This window comes from Mustela erminea, chromosome 12, assembly GCF_009829155.1.
Source record: "Mustela erminea isolate mMusErm1 chromosome 12, mMusErm1.Pri, whole genome shotgun sequence".
Taxonomy (NCBI): domain Eukaryota; kingdom Metazoa; phylum Chordata; class Mammalia; order Carnivora; family Mustelidae; genus Mustela; species Mustela erminea.
Window position 1 is genome coordinate 3,531,583 of NC_045625.1, and position 26,959 is coordinate 3,558,541.

General features: G+C 48.9%; 1 protein-coding gene across 5 annotated transcripts in view; it reads left to right on the top strand.

Annotated features, from left to right (window-relative positions):
• TSC1 (TSC complex subunit 1) overlaps positions 1–26,959 on the top strand; it is a 43,879-nt gene that overhangs the window by 6,040 nt on the left and 10,880 nt on the right. For all 5 annotated transcript variants that reach the window (XM_032306763.1, XM_032306762.1, XM_032306766.1 and 2 more), the window contains exons 2-12: positions 3,684–3,746; positions 9,444–9,629; positions 10,745–10,848; positions 12,108–12,260; positions 14,204–14,348; positions 15,836–15,990; positions 16,355–16,428; positions 23,025–23,200; positions 24,568–24,683; positions 24,990–25,101; positions 25,421–25,539. In XM_032306763.1, coding sequence (XP_032162654.1) covers positions 9,524–9,629; positions 10,745–10,848; positions 12,108–12,260; positions 14,204–14,348; positions 15,836–15,990; positions 16,355–16,428; positions 23,025–23,200; positions 24,568–24,683; positions 24,990–25,101; positions 25,421–25,539 — 1,260 coding nt within the window. In that variant the 5' untranslated portion in view covers positions 3,684–3,746; positions 9,444–9,523. The remainder of the gene's footprint in view (positions 1–3,683; positions 3,747–9,443; positions 9,630–10,744; positions 10,849–12,107; positions 12,261–14,203; positions 14,349–15,835; positions 15,991–16,354; positions 16,429–23,024; positions 23,201–24,567; positions 24,684–24,989; positions 25,102–25,420; positions 25,540–26,959) is intronic.

Below are 26,959 nucleotides of genomic sequence, written 5' to 3' on the forward strand. Positions count from 1 at the left end.
TACTGAGCTGGAGCTGAACACAATAGTGTCCTAGTGTATGATTATTACTGTTATCTTTGTTATTAACACAATGGTGGGATGGTTCTGTTCTGCCTGTCCTGTACTTGATATTGAAATAGTCTGTGCCTGAACCTTATCTGAATCGTCTTCGAATTTATAGATGAAAAACCCGAGTCGGGACAGCAGGTGTGGCGAAGGGCATCTGCCTGCCTGTACTTGTTGTAGACAGCTGTGCGTAAAATCTCAGGCCGTGTGGTGTACAGTTCCGGGGAGTCCTAGGACAGAAGGCCACACACAGTACTGGCCTTCCAAAAGTCTGGACGTGCAGCTGATATTCAGATAAAATACTTTGTAAGAGCATTTTCTGCGCCTGCCACTAGCGTTTCATAAGGAGGTAGATAGCTCTTAGCCCTCTCACGGCTTGTACTGCATCTGGCCTAGTGCAGAGAGATGTGAAAACGTGTGTATGGGTCCTGCCAGTGACAACTGTCCGTGGCTGTGAAGCTGTCCGTGTTAGGTTCATGTGTAATCCTACGTATATAAGCCATCTATCTGCAAACACCTTAAGAATCAAATTAAGGTGAACTATGAAAACAAATTGACCTGTGCTTTTTGTTGTTGTTGTTGTTTTCTAAGATTTATTTTTTTATTTGAGAGAGAGAGAGAAAGAGAGAGATCATGAAATGCAACAGGTCAGAGGGAGAAACAGACTCCCTGCCGAGCAGGGAGCTCGATATGGGACTCGATCCTGGAACTCCAGGATCATGACCTGAGCTGAAGACAGATGCTTAACCAGCTGAGCAGGGCACAGGTGCCCTGACCTGTGCTCTTTAACCTCAAATTACTAATAGCACAGAACCCTCTTCTTCTTCCAACCCACGCGCTATTTATTTATTTATTAATTTATTCAGAAAGGCTGCCCGTAGGAAGTGCCATCACAGTGTCGATTCTAGGTGAGAACACAGCTTTTGGGTCAGATATGAAAGAGGAAAAATCTAGATCTGGGGGCTTGTTTCTTCTTTAATTTGGCTCTTGAAGAAAAGAGTGTGGCCTGATCCTGTTAGGCTGTGATAGGTGCTCCCTGCCACGCCCCTTAGGGGTACAGATCCTGGAGGAGAGCCTTCGGCATTCCTCACCTCCTATCAGAAGTTCAAGGTCACATCTCACTTGACTGACCAGAGTGATTTTAGCTAGTAGTACTCCATAGGGCAGGATCTAAATATAAATGATTAAGTAAATAAATAATTAAAAATATAAATAATGCAAGTAGCCTTTAACAGGCCAGCCTTAGACTGATGACAGTTTATTACCATTTACCATTTTTTGGCCCAGCGATCAAGAATTTAAGAAGTCTTAATGTTGGGCATTGGACAAAAAAGTTCTGATTTCCTGGGCCAATCCCTTTGTCTAGGATGGCGGTCTTGGCTGGGCGGCTGCAAGAGCTCCTCTCGCGTATGTCCCAGCGTTACCCTTGCCTTGGACGTTCCTTTTCAGGTAAAAGATCCAACTAGGATGAATTGTAGCAGAAAGTCTGTGTGACCTGCTGGACCGACAGCTCATGTTGAGGTCCTGGATAACGGAGGCATCTGTGTTGTAACTCTAGCTCTTCTCTTTTCTTTTTCTTTTTTTTTTTTTTTAAGATTTTATTTATTTATTTGACAGACAGAGATCACAAGTAGGCAGAGAAGCAGGCAGAGAGAGAGGGGGAAGCAGACTCCCTGCTGAGCAGAGAGCCAGATGCGGGGCTCGATCCCAGGACCCTGAGATCATGACCTGAGCCGGAGGCAGAGGCTTTAACCCACTGAGCCACCCAGGCGCCCCTTTAGTTCTTTTCTTGATTCACTGGCCATGCAGGCACTCCCTGTCTGAATGATCTGGCTGGCCCTTTGCCTCCCAGCAGCGGACGTAAAGTTGGAGTATGCCACCAAGACCCACTGCTGTTTAATGCCTAGAGTGTGCTCCACAGGGAGATGTAATTACCTGTTGTCTGGGGCACGAGATTTTGATAGCGAGAGAGTTGTTCCGTCCTCGAGCAGGGCTTCGGGCATCGTGGTGTCGTGAAGGGCTTGTGGGCAGGCTGGCCCGCGCTCACCCGCTGGACCGATGCAGCGCCCGAGGCTCCGCTTCTGCCCTCTGCCTCCCGCCCTGGATCGGCGACCGGAGACGTTGCTGAAACCTTTGCTGGACCACGCATGGTGTCTTTGCCTCTCGGGTGCCACGTGCTGCAGTCGGCCCCGGGTGTCCACTGGGGGACCAGACAGATGGTTCCTGTCCTCGTGGAACTTACCATCTCGTGGCCAGACTGTCCCTAAAAATAGCCGGAATGGCCCACATTTTAAAGGCGAATTGGAACATATTTGTAGAGACGTATATAACGTGCTTACTTAATAGGAGATCATTTAGACAGGAAATACGGTAAAGAGAGGACGAGGGGAGAGACATGACAGCTGTCCACAGATATTTTATGCTTGTCCTGTGGAGGGATCAGATGACGGTCGTGCTGTTCTGAAGGCCAGGATTCATCCTCATACGTTTATTTAAGAACTACTCTAACGGCTTCCGTGGTGGCCGCTACATCTGCCGCACTGACTGAGCTGCTCTCTCTCCCCGGGCGGAGCTGCTGTTCCAGTGAGGGAGACGTGTTCAGTAACTAATCACGCTTATTTAATTGGGTTGTGGTAAGTGACACAAAGAAATATAGGCTGCCAAGCAAATAAGACAGGGGACCTGACCTCGTCTGGGGCATGGGAGTGGGGGGAAGTAAAGCCGCCTCTGATGGGGCAAAAACATATATTTTTAAAGATTATTTATTTGAGAGAGAGTGAGAGAGCGCACGTGCCCGCCCATGTGTGAGTGGGAGGGAGAGCAGAGGGAGAGAGTCTCCAGCAGACAGCCCCTGAGCACAGAGCCTTACTTGGGGCTCGATCGCGCAACCCTGACATCACGGCCTGAGCCGAAGCCCAGAGTTGGATGCTCAACCGACTGAGCCACCCAGGCGTGATGGGACAAATGTTTAAGCTGAGACTGTGGGGGTGAATGCTTAGTCTGGGAGTGGGTAGGCGAGGGGGGCGGGGCTGTAGGGAGGGAGGGGAGCATGGGGGGGCGACCAGAGGGAAGCCCACTAAGTGCTTTGCACCGGGCACTGTTCCTGCGCTCGGGGCCGCTTGGGTGATGACTCCGTGCCGTGCCCCGTGCTGTGCCGGGGCTCCCTGAGGCATCGTCTTGTGTAACCCCACACGGCCTTCTGAGGTAGAGGCCGCTATTCTTCTCGCTTTCCAGATGAAGTAACAAGGTCCGACGTTAGGCACCTGAGAGAAACTGCCGGAAGTGGCCCAGCTAATACATGGCAGAGCTGGGATTGTACCTTGGAACTCTAGGACTCGAGAGCCCATCCTGCCCATTTGTTTATAGCTCCAGTAAATAGCTAACAAAAGGCAGAGATTACAAGTTCAGCACAATATAAAGAATTTTCCAGCAACCAGCTGTTCAGAAATGTAGACAGAGAGCGGCACGTGTGCCCGCTGTTGTAAGTGTGCATTCTGGTAGAAACTGGCTGGCCACCTGTCAGGGCTGCAGCAGGAAGGAGGTCGACCCAGGTGAACCCTAAACTCCCTCGGGGTGCCTCGGGGATTTCACTTCGTTGTAAGATTATTGTGTACAGTACATGTGTTTTTTCCCTTCAGTGACCATGAAAGACACCAGGTTGACAGCACTGGAAACCGAAGCACCAGCTGTCCCCAGAACAGGTAAGGTACAAACTCGGTGCAGTGGTGGGAGAGGACAGAAGGGAATTGCTCGCCTGTACAGTTGTGCAGGGGTGTGTGTGTGTGTGTGTGTTTGCACTCAGGATTTAACAGTTCTGGAGTTAGCTACTTGCTAGGACCTGGTCCTTTCATGGCATGAAGTACTTTGTCAAATGACCCAGGGTTTATGAAGTGCTCGTTCAGTGCCAGACACTGTGTTGAGCGCTTTCCTTGCCTGTGTTACTCATTTTCTTCTTCACAGCGACACTTGCGGTGTAGCCCCATTTTACAAATGAGGGATGGGGCTGAGATGTTGGCTGAGTTTCCCAAGGTGGTGTAGCTGCACTTGGTGGACCTGTGACTCAGACCAGTTCCGTCCAGCAGCGAGCTTTGGTTTTCACCCTAAACGAAATCGGAGACTTTGTGTTGGAGCAAATCATTTGCCTAGTGCAGAGACGCTCAGCCCCGGCTGTGCAAATCCACCTGTGCTCTCTTGACTGCACCCCCCCCCCCTTTTTTAAAGATTTTATTTGTTATTTATTTGACAGAGATCACAAGTAGGCAGAGAGGCAGGCAGAGAGAGAGAGGAGGAAGCAGGGTCCCCGCTGAGCGGAGAGCCCGATGCGGGGCTCGATCCCAGGACTCCGGGATCATGACCTGAGCCGAAGGCAGAGGCTTTAACCCGCTGAGACCCCCAGGCGCCCCGAGCTGCTAATAATTGCTGACAACCCGTGGCCGTCATGTTGATAAGCTTTTTGTTTACATTTTTAGCCTTCACAGACACAAAACTACAAGCCATTGTCTTCCTAAGACATTTTTGTAAGGTCTGTTTAGGAATTTGATTAGTGACTGTAAAATGTGTTAGGAGGATTTCAGTTTTCACTAACATTGTTTTCTTTATATTCTTTGTTTGGCTCGAAGATGATTTATCATGGATGTTGCTGACTGTGATTTTGGGTTTCTTCATGTCATAAAATTGAGGTGACAGATTGACATTTTATTTTTTATTCATCCTCATGAGATGGGAAATATTCCCAAATATGACTTTTTCTTGAAAGACTAATTAAGACTGTAAGTTAAATGCAGTTTTAAAAGATTATTTTGTTTGTAATAAATGCTGCAAGATAATTCTATAAAATTTAGAATTAAAATATAATTTTCTCTTAGCCATCTATCATAAAAATTTTTATAAATACTTGGCACAAAGAGTGATTACTCTTATTTGTAAAGGTATGTTTAATATTCGTATTGCTAGTTAACATATTTAGTCATTTGAAAGTTCTGGATTGTTTTTGAATGAAAAAAATCACATTGATCAACTAAAAGAGCTTTTATTTTTTTTATCAGTATACATTTGTACTTAAACTGACAGAGTTTCAACTTATAAAACACAAAACTTGGATGTTACAGCTAAAGCGGTTTACCTTTATTCAAAAGTGAACATTCAGATGTTTAACAGTAATTCTCAACGTATGCCTTGTGCACCTTGTGGACAACGCGCGCGTAAGGTATCATGGTAACGACGTGTAGTTGTTGATCACACACACTTAAGGGCGCTAGAAATGCTGCCGAAATAGGCAGTTGACAGTTCAAGTTTCAGACATTCTAAAGACCAAAGCCAGTTGTTGGCCAGATGTAGGGACTCAAGTCAAACTTGGGTGAATCGCTATTTTCCCCACATGTTGTGATCGTACTGAGTATTCTGGTCAGTTGAGTCCGATGACCAGCTGTAAAGTTTAAACTTGGTTTGTTCAAAGGTGGTCACTAACCATGCCTCTATTGCTTTCAATTGGGTGGTCAGGAGAGACCTGAGAGACGGTGACGTTTTGAGCAGAGACCGCAAAGACAGTCAGCCAAGCAGGGATCTGGGGGAGAGCATTCCAGGGAGAGAGGTGCCGGGGCAGAGGCCTCGAGCAGGAACCAGTTTTCCTGGCTTTTGGGACATTGGGACTAGCACAGAGAGATGATGGGGCAGAGTGGCGCAGACGGAAGCAGACAGAGGGTGGGGGGTTCACAGCTGGACAAAGCACATGGAGCCTTTAGGCCACTCATGGGGTTCGGCTCTTAGTGCCTCCATGGAAAGCCATTGCACGATTCTAAACAGGAGAGGGATGGATTCTGATGTCCATATTTCAGTGTTTGTGGTGTTTTGGTGGCAGATGCATCGTAGGGGAGTAGGTTGGGAGGTACTGGGGCTTGGATTGGGCCCACAATGAAGGGGATAGCAAAACCAGGGGGTTTGCTGGGGAGCCGGGAAGTCGAGAACGTCGCCGCAGTGTTCCCTTTGGACGGATGGATGTGTGTTTTCCTGAGATCCAGGAGACCTGCAGAGTGACAGGTTTTGGAGTGGGAGTGGCTGTTGAAAATCGTGGCTCCCTATGCGAGTAGTGTCATCTGTAGACTGTAGTGTGACATGTGACCGTTGAAGATGACACTCACCTAGAGGAATGCTGCTTTGGCACGTACCGTATGGAGCTGTACTCACCTGGCATTGACTTCCGGCCTCTCTCACCTCCTATGTTCTGTACGTGGTTATTCCAGAATGGAAGAGAGGCCTTCACCGCTGTAAGTCGATGCTGCACGTGCCTGTGGTCTCCACGTTCACATGACTTCCCAGACGACCTTCCCCAGGCTGGACGGTGTGTCTAACGTGGGTGTGCCTCACCCGCCGGCCCCATGTGCAGGTTGAGCAGGCCCCCTCGCCCCTCGGTGCACCCACTGAGCCCTGCCCCCTTCCTCCTCCCACGTCAGGTCTCCACTGTGTGTGCTGAGTTGCTCTTCCTTCTCAGTGCCCTGCACGGAGCCCTCGGGAAATACTTGAGTGAGTTTTAGAAGAAGAGATACTCCGCTCATGGGAGTGATTCTAAAGCTCATGATTAAACGCTCTGGGAGAGCCTTTCTGAATGTCAGAACCCTTAAACTTTGGGGCACTTACATGAGGAACCTCACCTGAAATCCAAGATTTATATTTTGGGGGAGGATTAAAAAATGTGGTTGAAAGGTAGAATTTTAGAACCAAAGAGAAAAGCTTGTTGCCAGAAATGTACCACTGTGGTTTAGAACGAAACCTTATTTTTGCTTTCTATAAAGTATCTGGAAGGAGCATCTCCAGAAACCAGACTTTTGACACCTCAAATGACATTCACACACTGAAAAGCAAGCGAACTGGCCCAAGCTGGTCAGCCCTGACTATGGCCAAGTTGACTGGACGGGCGCCATCTTTGTTTGGAATGGAACTCCTCCCCCGTGTTCTGGGCTGCCTGGATTGGGGAACCAGCTCTGACATAACTGCCTTCTGAATACACAATATAGAAACTCAGAGTCTCACTAGACTGAGACTAGGTAGGTAGCAATTTCACTGGAACAAAAACCAAACTTCGGGACAAAAATGCCTTTAAACCCGAGAATCATTTGTGATTTATCCAAAGAAGAAAAGAATGTGAGGGCTAGCCAGATGAGTATGCTATGAAAAAGTCCTCTTGAAAGTGGTGGCCCCAAGATTTTTACTGTTTTCTTTCTGATACTTCTTGGGCCCTGCTCGGAGTCTTTATTTGCACAGAGTGTATGAGTATGTTCTCTCATTTTATTCTCTCCGTGGACAATAAATCCTGACAGGTTGGTATTTTCTTCACGTGTAAAATTAATTTAATCCAACTCACAAGGTGAAATTTCTGTCTGTTTTCAGCTCTGAACTCTTACAAGAAAATTTTGCCAGTTGTAAGTCCTGTGAAATGGAATCCCTTCGTGATTTACCTGTAAGATTTATATTCAAGGGTGTGAGCCTGCAACTTCTTACGCCATGATTAGCTATCAGAAATGCATGTAGATTCACGGACAGCAAAATCAGTGGCTGTTGCAGGGTTGTAATTTAGTAAGAGCATAGATAATAGTTAATACTCACCAGTTTCTGGGCCGTTGGTGCTTAAATTTGGCATTCTTGCATTCTTGCAGGAGGCGCTTAACTCTTCAGTGGGCTTTTTCTTTAGTATAGCGTTTCCTCCCTAGGTGCTTGTTAAAATGCAGGTTCCTAAGCCCCAAGGTCAGTTTGGAATGGGCCAAGACACTGCATTTCTAAGAGGCACCCCAGGTGGCCTGGGCCCACCCTGGAGCAGGAGGGCTTCTACCTCAGCCCCTTGGAGCAGCATGGAGGAAGCACCATGGCCACCAAGGACAGTCGCAGCCCTGGGCCTGGGAGTTGAGCCATCCGAGTGCTGCTTTACCGGGTGACCTTGGCAAAGTTATTTATCCTTTCCGACTCCATATTCTCATTTGTAAGAGAGGATATCTGCTTACCTCACAGAATTGCTTCAAGGATCAAAACCACGAGTTTGCTTGATGTTGAAGGGCTCAGGGCTTTGTAGTCGAGCAGATCTAGGTTCAAATTTCAGTTCTCTGGTTCTGCCTCTTGCTAGCGTTGCAACCCCAGGCAGATGGCTTTGTTTCTGTTTCTCGCCCCATAAAATGGGGACCAAAGAACCAGCCCCGTGATACTGGTGTAAGGACTGGATTCACTGATGTTTGGGAAGGATGTGCGGGTCTATCTCTTAAGGATCCTTGGTTGTGCTTGTTTTGAGAATAGACCTTTAGAAAAAGAAATCATTGTAAATATGGATAGTGACACTTGGAGAATGAGCTGCCTTTTTTTTTTTTTTTTTTAAAGATTTTATTTATTTATTTGACAGAGATCACAAGCAGGTAGAGAGGCAGGCAGAGAGAGAGGAGGAAGCAGGCCCCCTGCTGAGCAGAGAGCCTGATGTGGGACTCGATCCCAGGACCCTGAGATCACGACCCGAGCCGAAGGCAGAGGCTTAACCCTCTGAGCCACCCAGGCGCCCCGAGCTGCTTTTTTTTGTATAAAGATCAGTCAGCGACTCCGCCCCCAGCAGGAATGGAGTCTCTGAATGGGATAGATTTACCCTTGTCCCCCTTTTCATGCCTCTTGCCTGTGACCGGTGGCATTAGAAGTGACTGATGTCTGGGGCGAGGGGTTTGTGTGAAATACCGAGATGTGGTCCCTGATTCAAATGAGGTATCGAATGTAAGGTCTTGTGACCTAATAAGCTAGACCAGCTTCCAGGCATTGATGGAAGTGTCAAGAGGAAAATAGTATGTTTTTAGTTCTTTCTCTGAAAATAGCTCACCTACTTTTTATTTATTTATTTTTTGAAAGATTCATTTATTTGACAGAGAGAGTAAGAGCACAAGCAGGGGGAGCAGCAGGCAGAGGGAGAGGCAGACTCCCCACTGAGCAGGGAGCCCCATGCAGGAGTTGGTCCCAGGACCCCTGGGATCGTGACCTGAGCCGAAGACAGACGGTTCACCACTGAGCCACCCACGTGCCTTCTTCTAGTTTTTAGATTGATGATTTGAGATGGAAACAGTCTTAGCCAAAACCCAAGGCAGAGTCGGAAGAAGGAATCAAAGTAAAAAACTGTGCTGTGGTCCCGGCATTAAGTTGCCATGACAGTTCCGACTGGCGGCGGTGTCCCGGTCTCTCTCCGGTGGGTGCGTTCCATAGATGTCCTCTTCGCAAGTTTGTCCGATGTAGAATTATGCTCACACCCTGGCTTCTTTCCTCAGAATTCTGGACGACAGGCTTTTCGCTGCATTGAACACATGCTCTGGTTTGTCTTGCAGGCAGTTTTTTTATGAGGAGAAACGGGGCCATTTTGTCCCACTGTGTGTCTTCCTTTTTCTCAGTCTGGTAGGGGCGCCAATGAAGAGCCCGCAGAGTCGCTAGTGCACGTCCCGGACCTGGCGCGGCGCAGCCGTGTAAGACAATGGCCCAGCAAGCGAATATCGGGGAGCTCCTGTCCATGCTGGACTCCCCCGTGCTGAGTGTGCGTGATGAAGTGACAGCTGTCTTTAAAGAGAACCTCAGCTCTGGTAAGCGGGGCCATGCCTGTTCGCGCCCATCTGCGCATCAGAAGAGACTGACCCGGGGGTGACTACAGTCTCCTGATGTTGGTTTTCATCTTCCAAGGAGAGTTTCTAAAACACTGAGAAAAGAGCAGCTATTGCTGGGTTCACTCTCTGTGTGCTTTAAGCTTTCGATTACGGAAATATTCAGATAGACACACAGACTTACTAAGTAAGAATCACGTGATGACCCCATGGCCCAGCTTCAAAGTCACTGCCTTCTTGTGTCGCCTCACCTCTCTTGCTCCCCCCACAAGTGTGTTCAAGCAGATGCCGTGTGGAAATCACGTATGCGACTTCTGGTGTAAAAATGGGTGACCTCTCTCTTTCTTTGCTTACTGGGTTGACAGAAACCCACTATTGATCACAGAAATGGGTGCTGTTGGCAGGAGACTAACTCAGTATTCAGCCTTTTGGAGTACCCATCGTCCCACAAGCCTGTACCGTGTGTCCCACTGACAAGAGTCTGTGTTTCATTATAGCCTTGAGTGAAGTTTAGAGAAAACCAGTAAGTGACTGGTTCAGTGAGTCTTGTAGAGCCGAGCAGTGGGGCCCCAGGTCCGCGGGGAGACTGAAGAAGGTCAGAGGGGCCCACGCGGGAGGGTGTCTGCAACATGTTGTTAAGTAGAAGAAGACACACGCTCAGACTGTGTTCGTGGGCGTGGGGGCTCTGTGTGCACATGCGCACGTGTGTGGTTTTCCAGAAAAAGGCTGGAAAGCCCGTGGACCAGACTGAGGGATGTTGGTCTCTGAGGAGTGGGTTGAGAGAGGCCCGTAGCGAGGACTTTCGTCTTCTCTACTTTCCCGTCATCTGAACCCTTATCCGTGGACATGGTTACCGTCTTATAATCAAAGATGGCAATCAGTAAGAGAAGACAGCATTTCAGTGCTTTCGTGGATGTTCAGGCAGGTTAATCTGGTATCATCCTATTGTTAAACCTCAGTGGATTGACGGGTAGAAATAGAATGTCACGTAACTTTGGAAGCATTAAGAAACACTTTCTGGATTTCATGACCCGACAGCCATTTGAGGCGAGTTGAGGATATTAAAGGAAATAACTCGTCCCTTTTCCTCTCTTCAGACCGTGGTCCGATGCTCGTCAACACCTTGGTGGATTATTACCTGGAAACGAATTCTCAGCCGGTATTGCACATCCTGACTACCTTGCAAGAGCCTCACGACAAGGTAACTGCTGGACATCAGGGCTGGGCTGCTCAGTCCGGCCCTGGCCCGTGCGACGGCTCCTGTGTGCACCCCCCGGCCCGTGCAGTCTGTCGAGAGCGTGCTCCTTCCGCCTCTCTGTGCCACAGACGATCCTGTTCCCAGATTGCAACTGCAGAGAGAAATAATTGGCAGAACCCATGTGTCCCGAGAAGTTTACAAAATAAAACGTATTCCAGAGGTGTTTTAAGCTCTTGCTATTCCAAGAAATCCTATAATTCCATTCCTGTCATTGTGCAATGACAGCCTGACCCGTAAGGTGCCCGTCTTTAAATCCATGCTTTGAGTAGGATTTTGGACTTAATCGGTGTGGGAAAATCTGTGGATCCAGACAGCTAATGGGCCTAATTGTGGAGTCCTGTTGCCCAGCACCAGGCTCGTGCAGGGCTCCTTAGTGTTTATTTTTGTTGGTGGGAAATAGCTCACAAGGCATTGCTGTTGCACACTTCGGCGAAGTGTTGAGTTTCTTTCTTTTTTGTTGAAAGATTTAATTTATTTATTTGAGAGAGAGAGAGGTATTGAGGGAACACAAGCAGGGGGAGTGGGAGAGGGAGAAGCAGATGCCCCGCCGAGCAGGGAGCCCGATGCAGGATTTCATCCAGGACCCTGGGATCATGATCTGAGCCAAAAGCAGTTGCCCAACAACTGAGCCACCCAGGAGCCCCACCTGTTGAGTTTCTGTATGCTAGTGGCTTCACCAGGATTTGAAGACCCAGCCATTGTGTGCTTTTCCAGTATATTTTGTTCTGTTGAATTTTAATTTCTAGACTACCCAGTTTATATTTGGGCCAAACTGTGTAGACAGGGCTATGGTACCATAAGCAACTGCTTCCAGCTGGATCCCCTCACAGCGTCAACAACCTGCCGCAGGCTTGGGGCCAGCGCTTATTGGAAGAAGTAGCTTATTTGTACTTTAATAAGGAGTGAGGGAGTCTGCCCCCCCCCCCCAACTTGCACATGTGTATCATGGGATCTTTTTCAGGACTTGCCAGCTTGCTGCCCTCTCTCTGGCAAAACTTAGCGGTGTTTGGTGTGCCACTGTGATTTTTAAAGATCTTTTGTGGCCTTTGCTTCCCATCCATGGCAACTCAAGGGACTGGCATACGTTATAGCTACGTCTGTTGGTGTCCCCTACTGCGTTCGCATGAGGATTTCCGTTGATTTCTTCCCACCCCCACCCAGCCTTACTGAGACCTCTTTCTCCTGATCTTTTACGTTTTTAGCACCTCTTGGACAAAATGAACGAGTGCATGGGCAGAGCCGCCTCTCGGCTGTCCGCCCTGTCGCTGCTGGGGCATGTCATCAGGCTGCAGCCGCCGTGGAAGCACAAATTCTCCCAAGCACCTCTTTTGCCTTCTTTACTCAAATGTCTCAAGGTACGATGTTTGCAAGGGTTTGAATGAAATGCCTTTATGAGTATTGTTTCTGAAACTCTGGGGAACTTTAAAGCAAGTAAGCTAGATTTGAACTTTGAGAGTTTAGAACCTTTCAGCATTTGGCTTTCCTCGACTGGCACATCGTCCAGAGTTGGGGCTTGGTCCGTTCTCTGTGCGCCCCTGTGATGGTGAGCGCCTTTTGTCGAAGCAGATATGGTTCAACGTGACGTTACTCCCTCCGTCTTTATCTCCGTCATTGTCTAGTCTGCCCTCCGTTAAAACATCTGGTTTCTCTTTGGGGGAAGCCCGGATTCTCTTTTAGCTCGGGGAAAAGTGGCTGCCAGCTCTGTTTAACCATTTAGGAGCAGGTGCTGGTTGCAGCCATAATTAAGGTTTTGTTAATGCAAGGCCTCCAGGGTCGCAGTCTGCCTTTCGCACTAAATGTAGTGTATTTTTCTACACAGCAAGTCAAAACCTAAATAGAACTTTGGGGTTTTAGTTTTGATGGTGGCTTGCTGAAATACTCCAGGCTATTAGCTAAATCTCTTGTAATTCCCGGACCCCTTTCCTAGCTGTAGACTAAGACAGTGTGGCTAATACTAACTGCCTCTACCTCACAGAGACGTGAAAATACCCAGTAGTGTTTGTTCTCGGTGGGCAGCACCTTTGGGTCGTCCGATATAGCACCCTGCAACTGATTTGTGTCTCTGCAGCGGGGTTGCCATGTCATTCCCCCTGGAGGTGGGAGTCGCCTTGCTAGGGCTTCCTAAAAACATGGGACTGAATGTTGACAAAAAACAAGGGAAATTGGAACAACTTAACTTTTTTTTTTAAGTGAGTGGATTGGTGAGAATAGAACTCCATCTTGAGGCCGCACAGTTCAGTTCAGGTTGTAGAACACTTCCCTTTTCCAAAAGGGTAAGCTTCGGCAGTCACTCATGGGCTGCTATCCAGGCCATCCGTTAGAGTATTACCATAAGCAAATTGGGGTTAGTCCTTTGTACTGGAATTGGTTATGTGTTCTTGATTCTCCTACCAGTATTTTATGTTCTTCTTACTCGACAGGTGTTGGCCGTGACAAAAGGCTTAGTGCTTAACGTAAAATGAAATCTACTTAAGGCTTTATTTCCAGACTCGTAGATTTCCTTTTCTTTTTTAACAGTAATAATGAAGTCTTAGCCTGCATGGTAATCTTCCGATTAATATTTTGTTTCTTAAATCTGAATTCCAGTTACTTGGCCAACATTCATGATTTAATTATGGGTCAGGTGAGCCGCTGTAGCTATGCCGAGTTGATTTATTATCCATTGGGTATTAAATATCATCAATTAGCCTGAAGTTATATGACTTGATATTTAAACTATAGACATGGTCAGAGGTCACCGTTTCTTCTTTTATTTGCTGATCTGTAAATGCTGCTATAAAGGTGAGCAATTAAGGAGACTTGTTAGCACTATGCTAATTTCTTCTTTACAGTATTTTTTAAAGGATGACTTCTGTTGTCATCCTTTAAAAAATACTGTATTACATTACTTGTGTAGTGTTTTTTAAAAGGATTAACAAAAAGTAAGCGAAGGGAAGATTTGGTTACATGAACGGAAACTGTCATGTTCCTTTGTTCTGGTGAAGGCAGCTCGTCATGCTTCCGTCCATGTGCTATAGGCAGAGTGTCCGCCGGCTGGAGGACTTGGGCATCCCCAGGTCAAGGTGAAGTTTGTTTCCCATATAGCTTTGTGCGGAGGCAGCAGAAGTGATCTTGGTAGACTCACTACAGTCGAAGCCGATCCATGTCACTCCCCCCGAGACGTGAGGGATAGGGACATGAGTCCGTGAGGGGACCTGTAATTTGTGATCCCTGTGGAATTTAGAGCAGCACCTTGGTGTGCTGGTCCTGACGCTGTGCCTGACCGACGGCTCTCCCTGCCTGGCCGTTCCTTCTGCAGATGGATACCGATGTCATCGTCCTCACAACAGGTGTCCTAGTGCTGATCACCATGCTTCCCATGATTCCACAGTCGGGGAAGCAGCACCTTCATGATTTCTTTGATATTTTCGGCCGTCTTTCGTCGTGGTGCCTGAAGAAACCAGGTAAAGATGTCCTTACGTACCTGTTGTTCCCTGCCAAGTGAATGCTTTCACTCGTGATCAACAGGTCATGGGCTGTGAAGGAAGGCGTGTAGAATTCCGTGGCTCGAGGGGGTGGTGGTCACCAGCAGCTGAGGAGTGCCTTGGGTGTGTGTGTGCCTGCTCATTGTAGGCACAAATACGAAGCCCGGCTGTTGGACACCTTCCTCATTCTGTTGGCTTAAGAGCATTAGTTGTCAGAGAAACTGGTAGGATGTAAAACCTTCTCATTGTTGGTAAACTTCCATCTCTCAAAATACCTTCACGGTCTGGGTCACAGCAATACAAGACTAGGCTTGTGGCACCTTTTTTGTCTTACTCTGCTGGTCTCTTGTCACAGAAGACAAACCTCGGGTTCTGAGAAACCCGTCTCTTGCATGTGAAGGAGGGAAGATGCGGTGGGTCCTGAATCGGTGTCCTTGTTCTGTAGTAGTGGGATTTCCCCCCATCCTGGCAGGGAGTCAGGCTCTATCAGGTGATTCCACAGCTGTAAGCACGTGATACTTGGAGTCTTTCGGAAGCCCAGCACGAGCTGTTCATGTCGGAAAGATGAAGTGTGTAAGCCATGTCACACCAGATATGTGGCTTCCTGTACGGGATTAAATAATAAGTGCAAGAGCCAGGTGATGCTGGTTACTTAGGACGCTCTTGGGGGCAGAGGAGTGGTCTGTGCATTATTGTGGAAGAGCCATGCGGATCCGGTGGACTCGGGCTTCTCCGTGGGGTCTGGGTGAGGTGCGATGGACAAAGTGTTGGGTTTCTCCCACTCTCAGAGCTTTAAGCTAGTTTCTGGATAATAGTTTTTTCACTCCTTAGTTACAAATCTGCAGAGCTAAGACTACAGCCTGATTTCAAAAGGATCTCTCACATTTGTTCTGCAAATGTTTGAATGCTCGTCCTGCACCAAGCACTGTGCTAGGCACTAAGGGTGCAGAGGTGAGGGAGACAGGACTGTTCAAGAAGCTCAAGAAATTCATGCTGAATTCGAGAGTGGAGAAGTATCATTACAGACTGGGAGGCCCTGGCTGACTCAGTTGGTAGAGCACGCTACCCTTGACCTCAGGGTCTTGAGTTTGAGCCCCGTGTGTGGCATAGAGTTTACATAAAATAATAATAATAAAAAGCAACAAGAACAGATTTTAGGGCGAGTGATTATCATGAGAAAGTTAGGTCAGCATTGTGAGAGGGTCGAGGGAAGACCGGAGAGGAGCTTTACATCTGTCGGAGGCTTATGGGTCATTCTAAGTAGATCGGAATTTATCCAAAGGCCGTAGGGAGCCCCTGATAGATTTTAAATAGGGGTGTTTGGTGTGTTCAGATTTGCCTTTTAGAGAAACATTCGTTATCTGTGGAGCGAGGTGGGGGCAGTCGACCGCAGGTCACGCTGGTGGCCGCATGCTCACCTTTGCTTGTGTCTGGCTGAGTCTCCTGTCCGTGATTTCCTGTTTCAGGCCACGTGACAGAGATCTATCTTGTCCATCTCCACGCCAGTGTTTACGCTCTCTTTCATCGCCTCTACGGAATGTACCCCTGCAACTTTGTCTCCTTTCTACGCTCTCACTACAGTATGAAGGAGAACTTGGACACTTTCGAAGAGGTGGTCAGGGTGAGTGACGGCTGCTCATTGGAAAGTCGCGTGCCGTGTGCACGCGCTGCGGCGGGGACCCGTGCATTCAGTAGGGGACAGATTTTGAAAAGCAGTTGGCTCTGCCCCCAGCCCCAGCCCTGGGCAACCACTGATGTCCTTTCTGCGTCTGTAGACTTGCCTCTCTGACGAGCGCTTCCCAGACGGGGGATCACATAGTACGTGGTCTTCTGGGACTGATTTCGTTCACTTGGCGGAATGTTTCAGGGGTCATCCATGCTGTAGCAGGTGTCAGGACTCCTTTTTATTGTCAACTAATACTCTGTTGCGGGGAGATGCCACAGAAATTTAACCTTTTATAATTTGTCAACCCCTACTCTTCTAGCCAATGATGGAGCACGTGCGAATTCACCCGGAATTAGTGACTGGATCCAAGGACCACGAACTGGACCCTCGAAGGTATAGAGATGAGGCTGGCAACTCAGAATTTCACAGCGTCTCTTGACAGATTAGTCATGTGATCAAGGCGATGTCCCTCCTCTGGGGTTATTTGGGAATACAGGTTCTTCTACGTAGAGAGTCACTGTTCTGACGGGCTTGTGCAGCTCAAACTTCGTACTTGTCGGAAACACACTCCTCACGTACAGAATTAACAGCTCCTGCCAGGGAGCGGAGGCGGTTACAGGGCAGACACGTGGCCCGCGGAGCCCCCGGAAGGCTATGGGCTCGGTGGTAGCGGTGACTGTGAGGCAGGCCGAGCGGCGTGTGGTTGGAAACAAGTGGGGTATGGGAAGCGTAGATGTCGAGGGGAGAGCCGCCCCTGCAGGTGGCCAGGCGCCCTTCAGGGGACCCCAAGAAGTCTCCAGGTTTATTCCCCGGGGGAAGAGCAGCTGGGAGACTTCCCAGAGACTTCCCATTCCAGGATGCTTGAGGATGCCGGGGTGGGGCGGGCAGAGCTGAGCGGGGAGTGATTCCCGCACGGAGCGCTGAGAGGCCCAGCTCCCTCCTCCCCCTTCTCTGGCTGGCAGCTAGGCAGATGCTCCCGCTGGCAGAAGACGGAATGCTTTTTGGGGAAACCTGTCCATACATAACTGACATTTGGGGATCTCCCACTGAAAAACCTGGTTTACTGCCTGATCTCCCCTCACAAGCCCTCCCTCTGCCACATGGAGCCGTAGTTGGTGCGAAACAGCTTCGTGTGAGAGAGACGGGCACGGGGACAGGTACACGTGCTGCGCCCGTGAAGTGCAGCAACGTCACGGGAGTCCCTGCGCCCGCAGCCACCAGCCAGCTTCTCCCTCTGCTAGCCCCCGTCTTTGTCCCATTCCCTGCCCCACTCCAAAGAAATGCCCGGTCTTGCTTTTATGTTAATCGTTCTTTCTTTTCTGTGAAGTTTTACCCCATGTATTGTTGTGCTTTTGGAAAGTGAATTGGGAAGTCGAACCAGGCGAAGGAAAGGGCCGGTCCTGTCGCTATCAGATGAGGGTTCCCGGGAGGCGAGAGGAAGACACCGGTGTTCGTGTCCTCATCTGGCTCCCCTTCATTGAGAGTTTGCAGGGCCCCGGACCGGGGGGCGCCAGTGGGCCAGGTCATGCACGGGGGAGACCTGAGACAGTGCTCCCCCAAGTCAGAGCATCTGGCAGGGCCTGCAGCGAGGCCGGTTCCTGGATGTGCTGCTGAAACGTGGCAGAGGACGAAGACCGCTCGTGTGCTGCCTCTTGGCTCACGGTGACCAGCTTCCAGGAGCAGGTCAGGGCAGGGTCTGTCTGCACCGCGGATCCCGGCAGGGAAGGGAGAGCAGGGCCTTCATCAGTGCTCACTTAGGACAGACTGAGCAGAAACAATGTATCGGGCTGGGGTCACCTGCACACTGCGTCCCCCCATCAAGAAGACAGTGCGGGGACGAGGGTGATGGCCCGCCACATGCCTGTCTATTTGCCCGCCTGCCGGATCCGTGCCTTGTGCAGGACCTCCCATCCCCTGTGTCTCCTGCCTCTTTTCTGGGTTTGCTCTTGTCTTCGGGGAGTGTACCTTCCAGCAGCCATGTGGTTGGTACAGACTTCCGGGCCCTTCATTCTGCAGCCTGAAGGCTTTATTCAGACATCCCGTCTTGCTGCCAGTGCTGCTGCTGTGACCCCAGGCTCTTCTTTCTCATGGCTGTGTTGGCCGTGTTGGCTGTGTTTTTCTCTGGGAGCCGGTAGAGCCCTCCCTGTATTCTTCTCATGTTCCGACATTGCCTCGTCAGAACCTACTCTCCTTCTTTAATCTGGAAACTCTTTCTTTCAGGTTCTAGGAAAGTTTCTCTAATTATCTTGTGCTTGATTTCCTTCCTTCCGATATGTCTGTCTTTCTGGAGCTGCTGGAATGTAGATCGGGGCCTCCTTGAGTGTCCTCTACTTTTCTTTGCTCTCCTGTTTTTTCTCTCTGCTCTTTTGTTCTTTCTGAAGGTTTCCTCATCTTTAGCTTTTAATGCTGTTGTAAGTTTCCTTCCTCGTGCCTTGTTCTGGGCATCTAAGACCTTTTCATGGGTCTCTCAGTGCTCCTCTTTGTAGTCGCCTGTCTTAGGTTTCATGGATGCGCACACCTTCGAGAATCTGGGAGTTGTTTGTTCCCCGTGCAATCTGTACACTGTCTTTCTTTTGAAGTCTTTGAGGCTTTCCGCAAAGATCTGGTAATCTGCGGGTGTCTGGGTAGGGAGACCAAAAAGCTGTCCACAGGGTGGGACTTGTCACCTCTGAGCTTCCTGGGTGTGTGTGTGTGTGTGAGAGAGACGTGTATGTGGTTGTGTGTGTGTGTATGTATCTGGCTGCCGCTGGAGGGAAGAGCCTGGTGGTGAGCGAGGTTAGTGGTCTTGGCATTCAGAATGGACATGGCTCACTTAAGTGCCCTCAACTATTTCTGGAATAGCTCAGTCCCGAAAATCTGTTTTACTCTCTCCAGAGTATAGCCCAGATTTCTGCTGCCCAGGAGTGTAGAGGTGGGAAGGGGATCTCGGGACCCGCAAACAGTTCTCACCCCGTCTTCCCCGCGCTAGCTGTCCTCACCTACCTGCCGTTTACCTCCCGTGCCAGAAGTACTTGACGGGTAAACATTTTTTTTTTTTTTTTAGATTTTATTTATTTATTTGACAGACAGAGATCACAAGTAGGCAGAGAGGCAGGCAGAATATATGTATATATTTATTTTATTTTATTTTTTATTTATTTGACAGAGAAATCCCAAGTAGGCAGAAGCAGGCAGAGAAGCAGGCAGATAGAGAGGGAGAAGCAGGCTCCCCGCTGAGCAGAGAGCCTGGTGTGGGGCTCGATCCCAGGACCCTGAGATCATGACCTGAGCCGAAGGCAGAGGCTTAACCCACTGAGCCACCCAGGCACCTCAACGTGTAAACATTTTTTTAGCTTTTTAAGGATCCTGCGGTGTGAGTCGGGTTGACTTTTAGGTTTGAAACAATGGGGGCTTAGGGTTCTGCTTCCTTGGATGTGCTACATAGGTTGCCTCTGGCCTGTCTGCTTTCTAGCTTCAGGAGCCTGTCGTGCTGCTCTGTCTTCGCCCATTCTCCTCCTTCCCATAGGTTTATATTTAAAAACAATCGAATCCATACTGTAGACTTGGTAGGTTGGGGAGGTTGTATAATGGATGCATATGTTCAGTCTGTGATACTAACTTGGAAGGCTCCAGGCCAGCCTAGAGAGCCTCGCTTCCGGTGGTAGACAGGGGTCATCTGGCTTTCGAGGAAAGCTCTATCACAAAAGACAAGAGACCAAGATAGGGGTGCCTGGGTGGCTTAGTCGGTTAAACACCTGCCTTTGGCTCAGGTCATGATCCCAGGGTCCTGGGATTGAGTCCCTCCTTGGGCTCCCTGCGCAGCGGGGAGTATGCTCTTCCCTCTGCTTCCCTCCCCGCTGCTTGTGCTCTCTCTTTCTCAAATAAATAAAATCTTTAAAAAAGAGAAAGAGAGAGAGAGAGAGAGAGACCAACATAAAGAGAAGGAAAGGGAGCTAGAAAGAAACATAATACAGAGAGAGGAGGAAAGTATCTGTGTAGCCACTGAGATGCGGCATTTGAGTACACGCAGAGGTCAGAATGCCATGGAGGGAAACATTCAGAGACAGAGAACCCTTGAAAGTGAAAAATGAGGGCTCAAGTCAAGACTTCAACAAAAGAACCAGAAGGTAGAGTTAAGACTATCTCAGAAAGCAGAGTCAGTGGATAGAGATGTTTTCTGAGCAGAGAACTAAGAAACTTAAAATCATCAGTCCAAGAAGCCAACATTCAAGGAAAAAGAGAGGAGAAAACTTTTGTGAAAACATAATAGAAGAAAATCTCCAATACAAGTATGAAAAATACAAAGAAATATAGCAATCAGGATATTGAAGGACATGCCTGTCCTGATCAAAGGGGCTTACCTAGCGCCCAGCTTCCGTCACATTTACCTCCCATAGACCCCCTTGTCAGCTAGCGACTGGGGCCTGCGCTCTATCAGAATGAGAGTGGAATCCGGTGAGACTGAGCCCAGGAAGCAAGGGGGACTTGACACTTGACTTTGGATCGTGGTCACGGGAAGTCTTTGGGTAGCACTGCATAGCAGCCCTCCGAACAAACCAGTCTCGGCGGAGTGAGAGAGAGAGGCCTCCAGAGGGGAGCTAGTGCGGCGGGAGGCGGGGGTGGGGGGGTAATTCCAGGGCTTATTTGCACAGCGTCGTGTAAAAGTTGTATTAGGCCTTGTTTCAGAGCTGTTGAGTCCGGTTAGGAAGATTGTAATAGAAACACAGAGGACTGAGGACGAGAAACAGAAAAATCCAAACTCCAGGATAAACTGAGTCTAACAGAAAAGGAAATCTTACAGTTCACTCTAATTTCTGAAAACTAATTTTGAAGAAAACGGAACGATGATACGTCTGCTGAGAGCAGGGAGGCGTGAGAAGGCTATTCGGACGCGGCCTGCGCCCTCGCTGGCCCTAGTAGAAGTCTGCAGGGGATGGGTACGATCCGCATACGGGAAATTCAGAGCGTAGAGCGCATTCTTTCAAAATAATGTGCAGGCGGGGTGCCGGTTCCGCCGACAGACCGGGAAAGTGGTTGAGGGGAAGGACGCGGGAGGGACCTTTTAACTGACTCTTTAAACAGCCCTGTTTCATCAAATGCAAGATGTCACGGAGCCCTTCTATTTTGGGTTCGTCTGAGAAAGAAAAAAATGCCACAAAAACTAACACACAACTAATTAGATCTGACTTCTCAGTTTCAGAGACATTGGATGTGAAAAATGCTTTTAAGAACCAAGGAAATAGCATAAGTCCGATTAACTCAGACATGTAAATGTATATTCTACTGTGTTGTGAGTCCACTGGATTCTCTAAAAGCGAGGCTCCTGCGTGTACGTAAGCGTCCTGACCCGTGCTGTCCCCTCACCCCTCGCCCCTGGTGCTGGGAGTACCTGGGGAGGCGGCTGCCCTTAGCACGCAGGAACCCCGGGCAGGGAGCACCCGCTCAGACTGCAGGGGCGGTGCTGATGTGAAAGGGTTTCCCCCTAGGGATGCTGCCCGTGCCCTGGGGGCTCTCTGGTTCTGTATTTGGTATCCCATCGTCACCGTCTCAGATCTAGTGGTGCGTTTTCTAGAGCGATTGTATGGAAGCTGATGTTTTGTTGGGGTAAATCCATGGCGTGCCCTTAGTGCAGTGCCGATTTTTCTGTGAAATTTGGAACATGAAAATGAGTCTTGCTGGATTCCTGCTTCCTTGGATAACTGGATAGCGAAATTACGCCGTCTTAAAGTTCATATTGGAGCAGGTCTCTGGTGTATTCATTATTAGGGCTTTGTAGACCACTTGGCAAATACTGGAGAGGTGAGAAGGGAAAGGACATCGCCCATGACTTTCGGGTCTTTTAATCTGAACACTTGGTGCCCTCGTCTCTCTCTCGTGGCGTAGCTCTGAGTAGTTTTGAATCTTTATTCGTTGGAGCTCACTATCCTGACCGTCTTAAACCGCTGAGTCTAGTAAACATGACTTTTAATATCAGCTTTAGGGGGTGCCTGGGTGGCTCTGCCTTCAGCTCAGGTCATGATCCCAGGGTCCTGGGATCGAGCCCACGTTGGGCTCCCTGCTCGGCGGGAAGCCTGCTTCTCCCTCTCCTACTGCCCCTGCTTGTCTTCCCTCTCGCTGTGTCTCTCTCTGTCAAATAAATAAATAAAATCTTTAAAAATAAATAAAATAAAATCAGCTTTAGGGAGGTATGGTTGACATACAATAAGATTCATCCGTTTGTTAAGTTTTGACAAGTGTCACACTCACGATACAGAATGTGTCATACGCCCACAAGGTTTCTCTGTGTCCTTTGTGGTCAGTCTCCTTCCTGACACTTGGCAGCCAGTGACCTGCTGAGAGCTTTTTAGGATGGTGTAATAATTTTTCTTCTATAGAATATATCCCCTTGGTGTGATTTTGGGTTCTTTTCTTTTTTCTGTGATGAGCTGTGCTGAGCATTGTTGTGTATCTTGCTGTGTGTTGATTTCCACAGGCTTAAATCCTAGAAGTGGAACTGTGGGTCATATGACAGGAATCTTTGGCTGATTTAAAAAAATGTCCTCATGGACTTCCTCGAGGTTTGAGTCTTTCTGCGCCATATTGCCGGTCTAGAGATGGGGTAGGACCCCCTAGGCTCTGACAGGAGACCTTAAATCCCACCGCAGCCACCAGCAGTTTCCAGGCCTCCCCGGACCTTTGATGACCTTTGGTCTGGGGGAGAAGCTCCCCCAGTGACCGGCATAGTTTGTGCTCTCTTTGGAGGCTCTGCCCAGTTGTTTGTTGACATTTTCGCTTCGGATGAGGTTCTGATAACCTGATATGCCCAGTTTAAACAGGGAAGGTGGAGGTTTAGAAAATGGATGCCTGATTCTTAGTAAGCACGGTGTAATGCTTGGGCTGGTGGGGTGGTTCTGCCTTGTCCGTCGCTAATCCTGGCTCTGTGCCTGGCCTTGCATTAGCGTTCTTGAGAGTTGGGTGTTTGATTAAATGGATTACAGCTTGCTTTTCTTAACTGTCGTTGCCTCTTCTAGGTGGAAGAGATTAGAAACACACGATGTTGTAATAGAGTGTGCCAAAATCTCTCTGGACCCCGCAGAAGCCTCATACGAAGACGGCGACTCCGTGTCCCCGCAGGTGTCCGCGCGCTTTCCTCATCGTGCGGCCGATGTGGCCGCCAGCCCTTACGTCGACACGCAAAATAGCTGTGGTAAGAGTGACCTCGGCTTCGTCTCTGGAAAGCATGGCTCATTTATATCCACTTAATTTTTCTTTTCCTGGGGTGAGACTCACTGCAGCATGTAGGAACTGTTTCCCAGATGCTGAAAATTAAAGCCTCCAGTTTCTCCTGACTAACCCCTCTTTCAAGTTTAATTCGGAGCCCCACATCTTTGGCCTCCTACCGTACGATGGTACGCCAGCGGACCAGGGATGGGTCTTTAACACAGAACGAGGAGTGTGGACCTGAGGGTTTGCCTTCCTGGCAGCACCCCGACAGGGGGTCTTTGTTTTAGACGCTTGCAGTGAGGCCCCCTCGGCTGCTGCACTCACGGACACAGTTTGAGTGAATCTGGACAGTTGAGAATTGGTTTCTAGAGAAGCCAGGCTTATCTGTAGGTACTACCGATTAGGGGTGTCATCCAGGCTATGCTTTTTCAAGTTACCCTGAAGCTTAACTTGACATCAGACCTTCCTGAACTTGGGGAGCCTGGATGGCTGTGTTGGTTGAGTGTCCGACTTGATTTCGGCTCAGGTCATGATCCCAGGGTCCTGGGGTTGAGCCATGAGTTGGGGCCACACTCTGGGGGGCTCTGTTTGACATTCTTGCCCTCTACCTCTCCCCCCTCCTCCCCCCTCCCCGCTCGCTCTTGCTCAAATAATCTTTTAATAATCAATTTTTAATAAATAATCTTTTTTGGGGAAAGATTTTATTTATTTATTTGACAGAGAACACATGTAGGCAGAGAGGCAGGCAGAGAGAGAGGGGAAGCAGGCTCCCCGCTGAGCAGAGACCCCGATGCGGGGCTTGATCCCAGGACCCTGGGATCAAGGGTCTTTCTTCAGAGACCAATGTCCTGAGCCGAAAGCAGAGCCTTTAACCCACTGAGCCACCCAGGTGCCCCTAAATAATCTTTTTTAAAGATTTCATTTATTGGACACAGAGTGAGCAACAGAGAGAGAGCAAGCATAAGCAGGGGGAGCGGCAGGCGGGGGGAGAAGCAGGGTCCCCGCTAAACAAGGAGCCTGATATGGGGCTTGGTTCCAGAACCCTGGGATCATGAACTGAGCTGAAGGCAGACAGACGCTTAACCGACAGAGCCACCTAGGCGCCCTAAACAAAGAAAATCTTAAAAACCAAACAAAAGAACAACCTTACCGAGCTATTTCCAAATAGCTATCCTTTTTAACACTTAAAAAGGCATTGAAGTGTTAACTTTGTCCCTACGACGTCAGGAGTCCCCTCAGTTATCTAAGAAATATGAATGTTATCGTATGGTTTGGGGGCCGTTTTTTTTTCCCCCCAGGATAATCTAAAATCGCACACTAATCTCACATACACTTTGCCTTTCATTGTAGGGAGTGCTACCTCGACCCCGTATTCCAGCGCTCGGCTGACGTTGTTAAATACGCCCGGGCAGCCACCTCAGACTCTGAGTCCCCCATCGACACGGCTGTTGACTGAGCCGCCACAAGTATGGTGTGAAAGAGTGCGCCTGCTTGCTTCTCTGCGTGCTGGTGAAGCGGACCATTGGGGTCGGGAGTTAGCATCTGGTTGGGAAGATCTCACCCTGCTCATTTTAGGAGTTATTTTTAAGGATACGTTGTATTAGGAAAGGTGGTTACTGTTGCCACTTGGGTTTCTCTTGGAGTCTAGATTTACAAAATGCATCATAATAAAGTTTTAATAAGATGAGTTTTTCTGTCCGGTCATGAGTATAGGCCTTTAGGGGTGCCTTGGTGCTCTTTCTCACTGCTGACCCACCTCATTAACTCCCCAGGCTGCTCTCTGGAGCCCATCTTCGGTTTGTGGTATGACCACTCCTCCAACGTCTCCTGGAAATGTACCACCTGATCTGTCACACCCTTACAGTAAAGTCTTTGGTACAACTGGTATGTACGTCTGAGGTGGGATTCGGTGGGATTCGGAGGGTCGGTCTGGGCCTGCTGTGTGTGACGAGGGACTGTCTCTTAATCCAGCAGTGAGTTTGGGGCTGCTTGCAGCAGTCAGCCTGTGGTTGACAGTTCATACAAAGCTTGGGGGTTTTCAGAACCTAGAAAGTGAACCAAAAAAAAAAAAAAAAAAGAAAAGACTCAAGCCGCCTAGAAAGTTCACTCTAGTGGCTTTCTTCATTGTCGCAGGCAGGTTGAAAAGATTCAGTTTTCTAATAGGCTTGGTGATGGTGTGTATGTTGTCCTTGCCTGTGAGCAGGTGGAAAAGGAACCCCTCTGGGAACCCCAGCAACGTCTCCCCCTCCCGCCCCGCTCTGCCCCTCAGACGACTACGTGCCCATTTCCCTGCGGCCGGCCACAGCCACACCCCCCAAGAAGGTACGTGCCAGCGTGTCTGTGCTCCCTCTGCCCCAGCTCGGTGACCCAAATGTGGCCTCACTTTGGGCACGAAGCTCGTTATGTCAGATGGAATTTGGACCGGGTATGTGTTGGGTTTGGATCAGGGCAACTGAATATAGACTCGTCAGCAGCTCTCAGAGTGTTGAGTGCTTACCCTGGAGCTCCAGAAGCCTCTCGGGGGACCCAGGAGCTCGTCCGCTTTCATAGTAATACCAATCTGCCCTTTCCCTCTTGACCACGTTGGCGTTTGCACTCGTGGTACAGAGCGATGCGGGGGAGAAGGGCCGGCCCCCCGCACAGATCAGGGCTGGCACCAAACTGTCTGGTGCACGCCACCTTCTGTCACGTGTATCTTCGGTTTGAAAGAACAAAAGATAAAAAAGCCAAAATGCCAGTGCCTTAAGAGTGTTCATGGAAAGGAGTAAGAAGGATTTATTTTAGTATATCGTGACCCTTGAGGACATACCTATTTAATATTCTTTGAGAGAAAATAGGGGATCCATCACAGACCCTGGTGCTGTGACTTGAGTTGATGGCTAGACCAGCTGTGTTTCTTGGGGAGTGCCAGTGTGATGTGAAGGGACAGCCGACCGACGGCCGAGGCTTGTTTAGACCCGGGCGTGGGACAGGCTGCACTTACATGACCAGCTGTCACTTCAAAATAAACAATGGACAGGCTTTGCTGCTGGTGGCAAAATTCAGTTTTCAGGTAAAACTAGAGTACGACAAACCTGATCTCTGTCGCTATGAGCTTGATGGTATCCCGAGACTTTTGTGAAGAGATTGAAAAGTTCTAGGGAGCCGGTGAATAATCGAGTTTTTTATGTCATGTGGTGAATATTTCCACACTGGGAAGCCCAACGGGGCGAGTCAGGATCTTCTAAGTGTCCGGTTGTGCGATGGTCCAGAGCCGCCATAGGCAAAAGTGCAGAGCCCAGAGTGCCCCCGCGGTCTCGAACATAGCATGAAAGGTGGTGTGGCCTGCTTTCAGATTTCACGTGGTAACCCCTGAGAAATGACTCCTTGTCAAGTCATCAAAGGTTAAGTCATTTTATAACTACTTAACACTGGGGCTTAGAAGTTCCTTCGTATGCTTTAGCCAAAATAACACAGTGCAGCAGCTTGAGCGCAGAGGCTGGTCTGAGCTTCCGGCTTCCTTCCATTCAGCCAGACACGGAAGAGGGAGCACGAAGGCAGAAGAGGTTCACTCATCTCACTGACTTTGTGTGTATTGTTGTGGAAACTGTAGTTATTTTTCTTAAGAATTTGTATCATTTATGTTTACATATAATGGATTGATTATTGTTGTTATTATTTCTTAAAGATTTTATTTATTTATTTGAGAGAGAGACAGTGAGAGAGAGCCTGAGAGGCGAGAAGGTCAGAGGGAGAAGCAGAG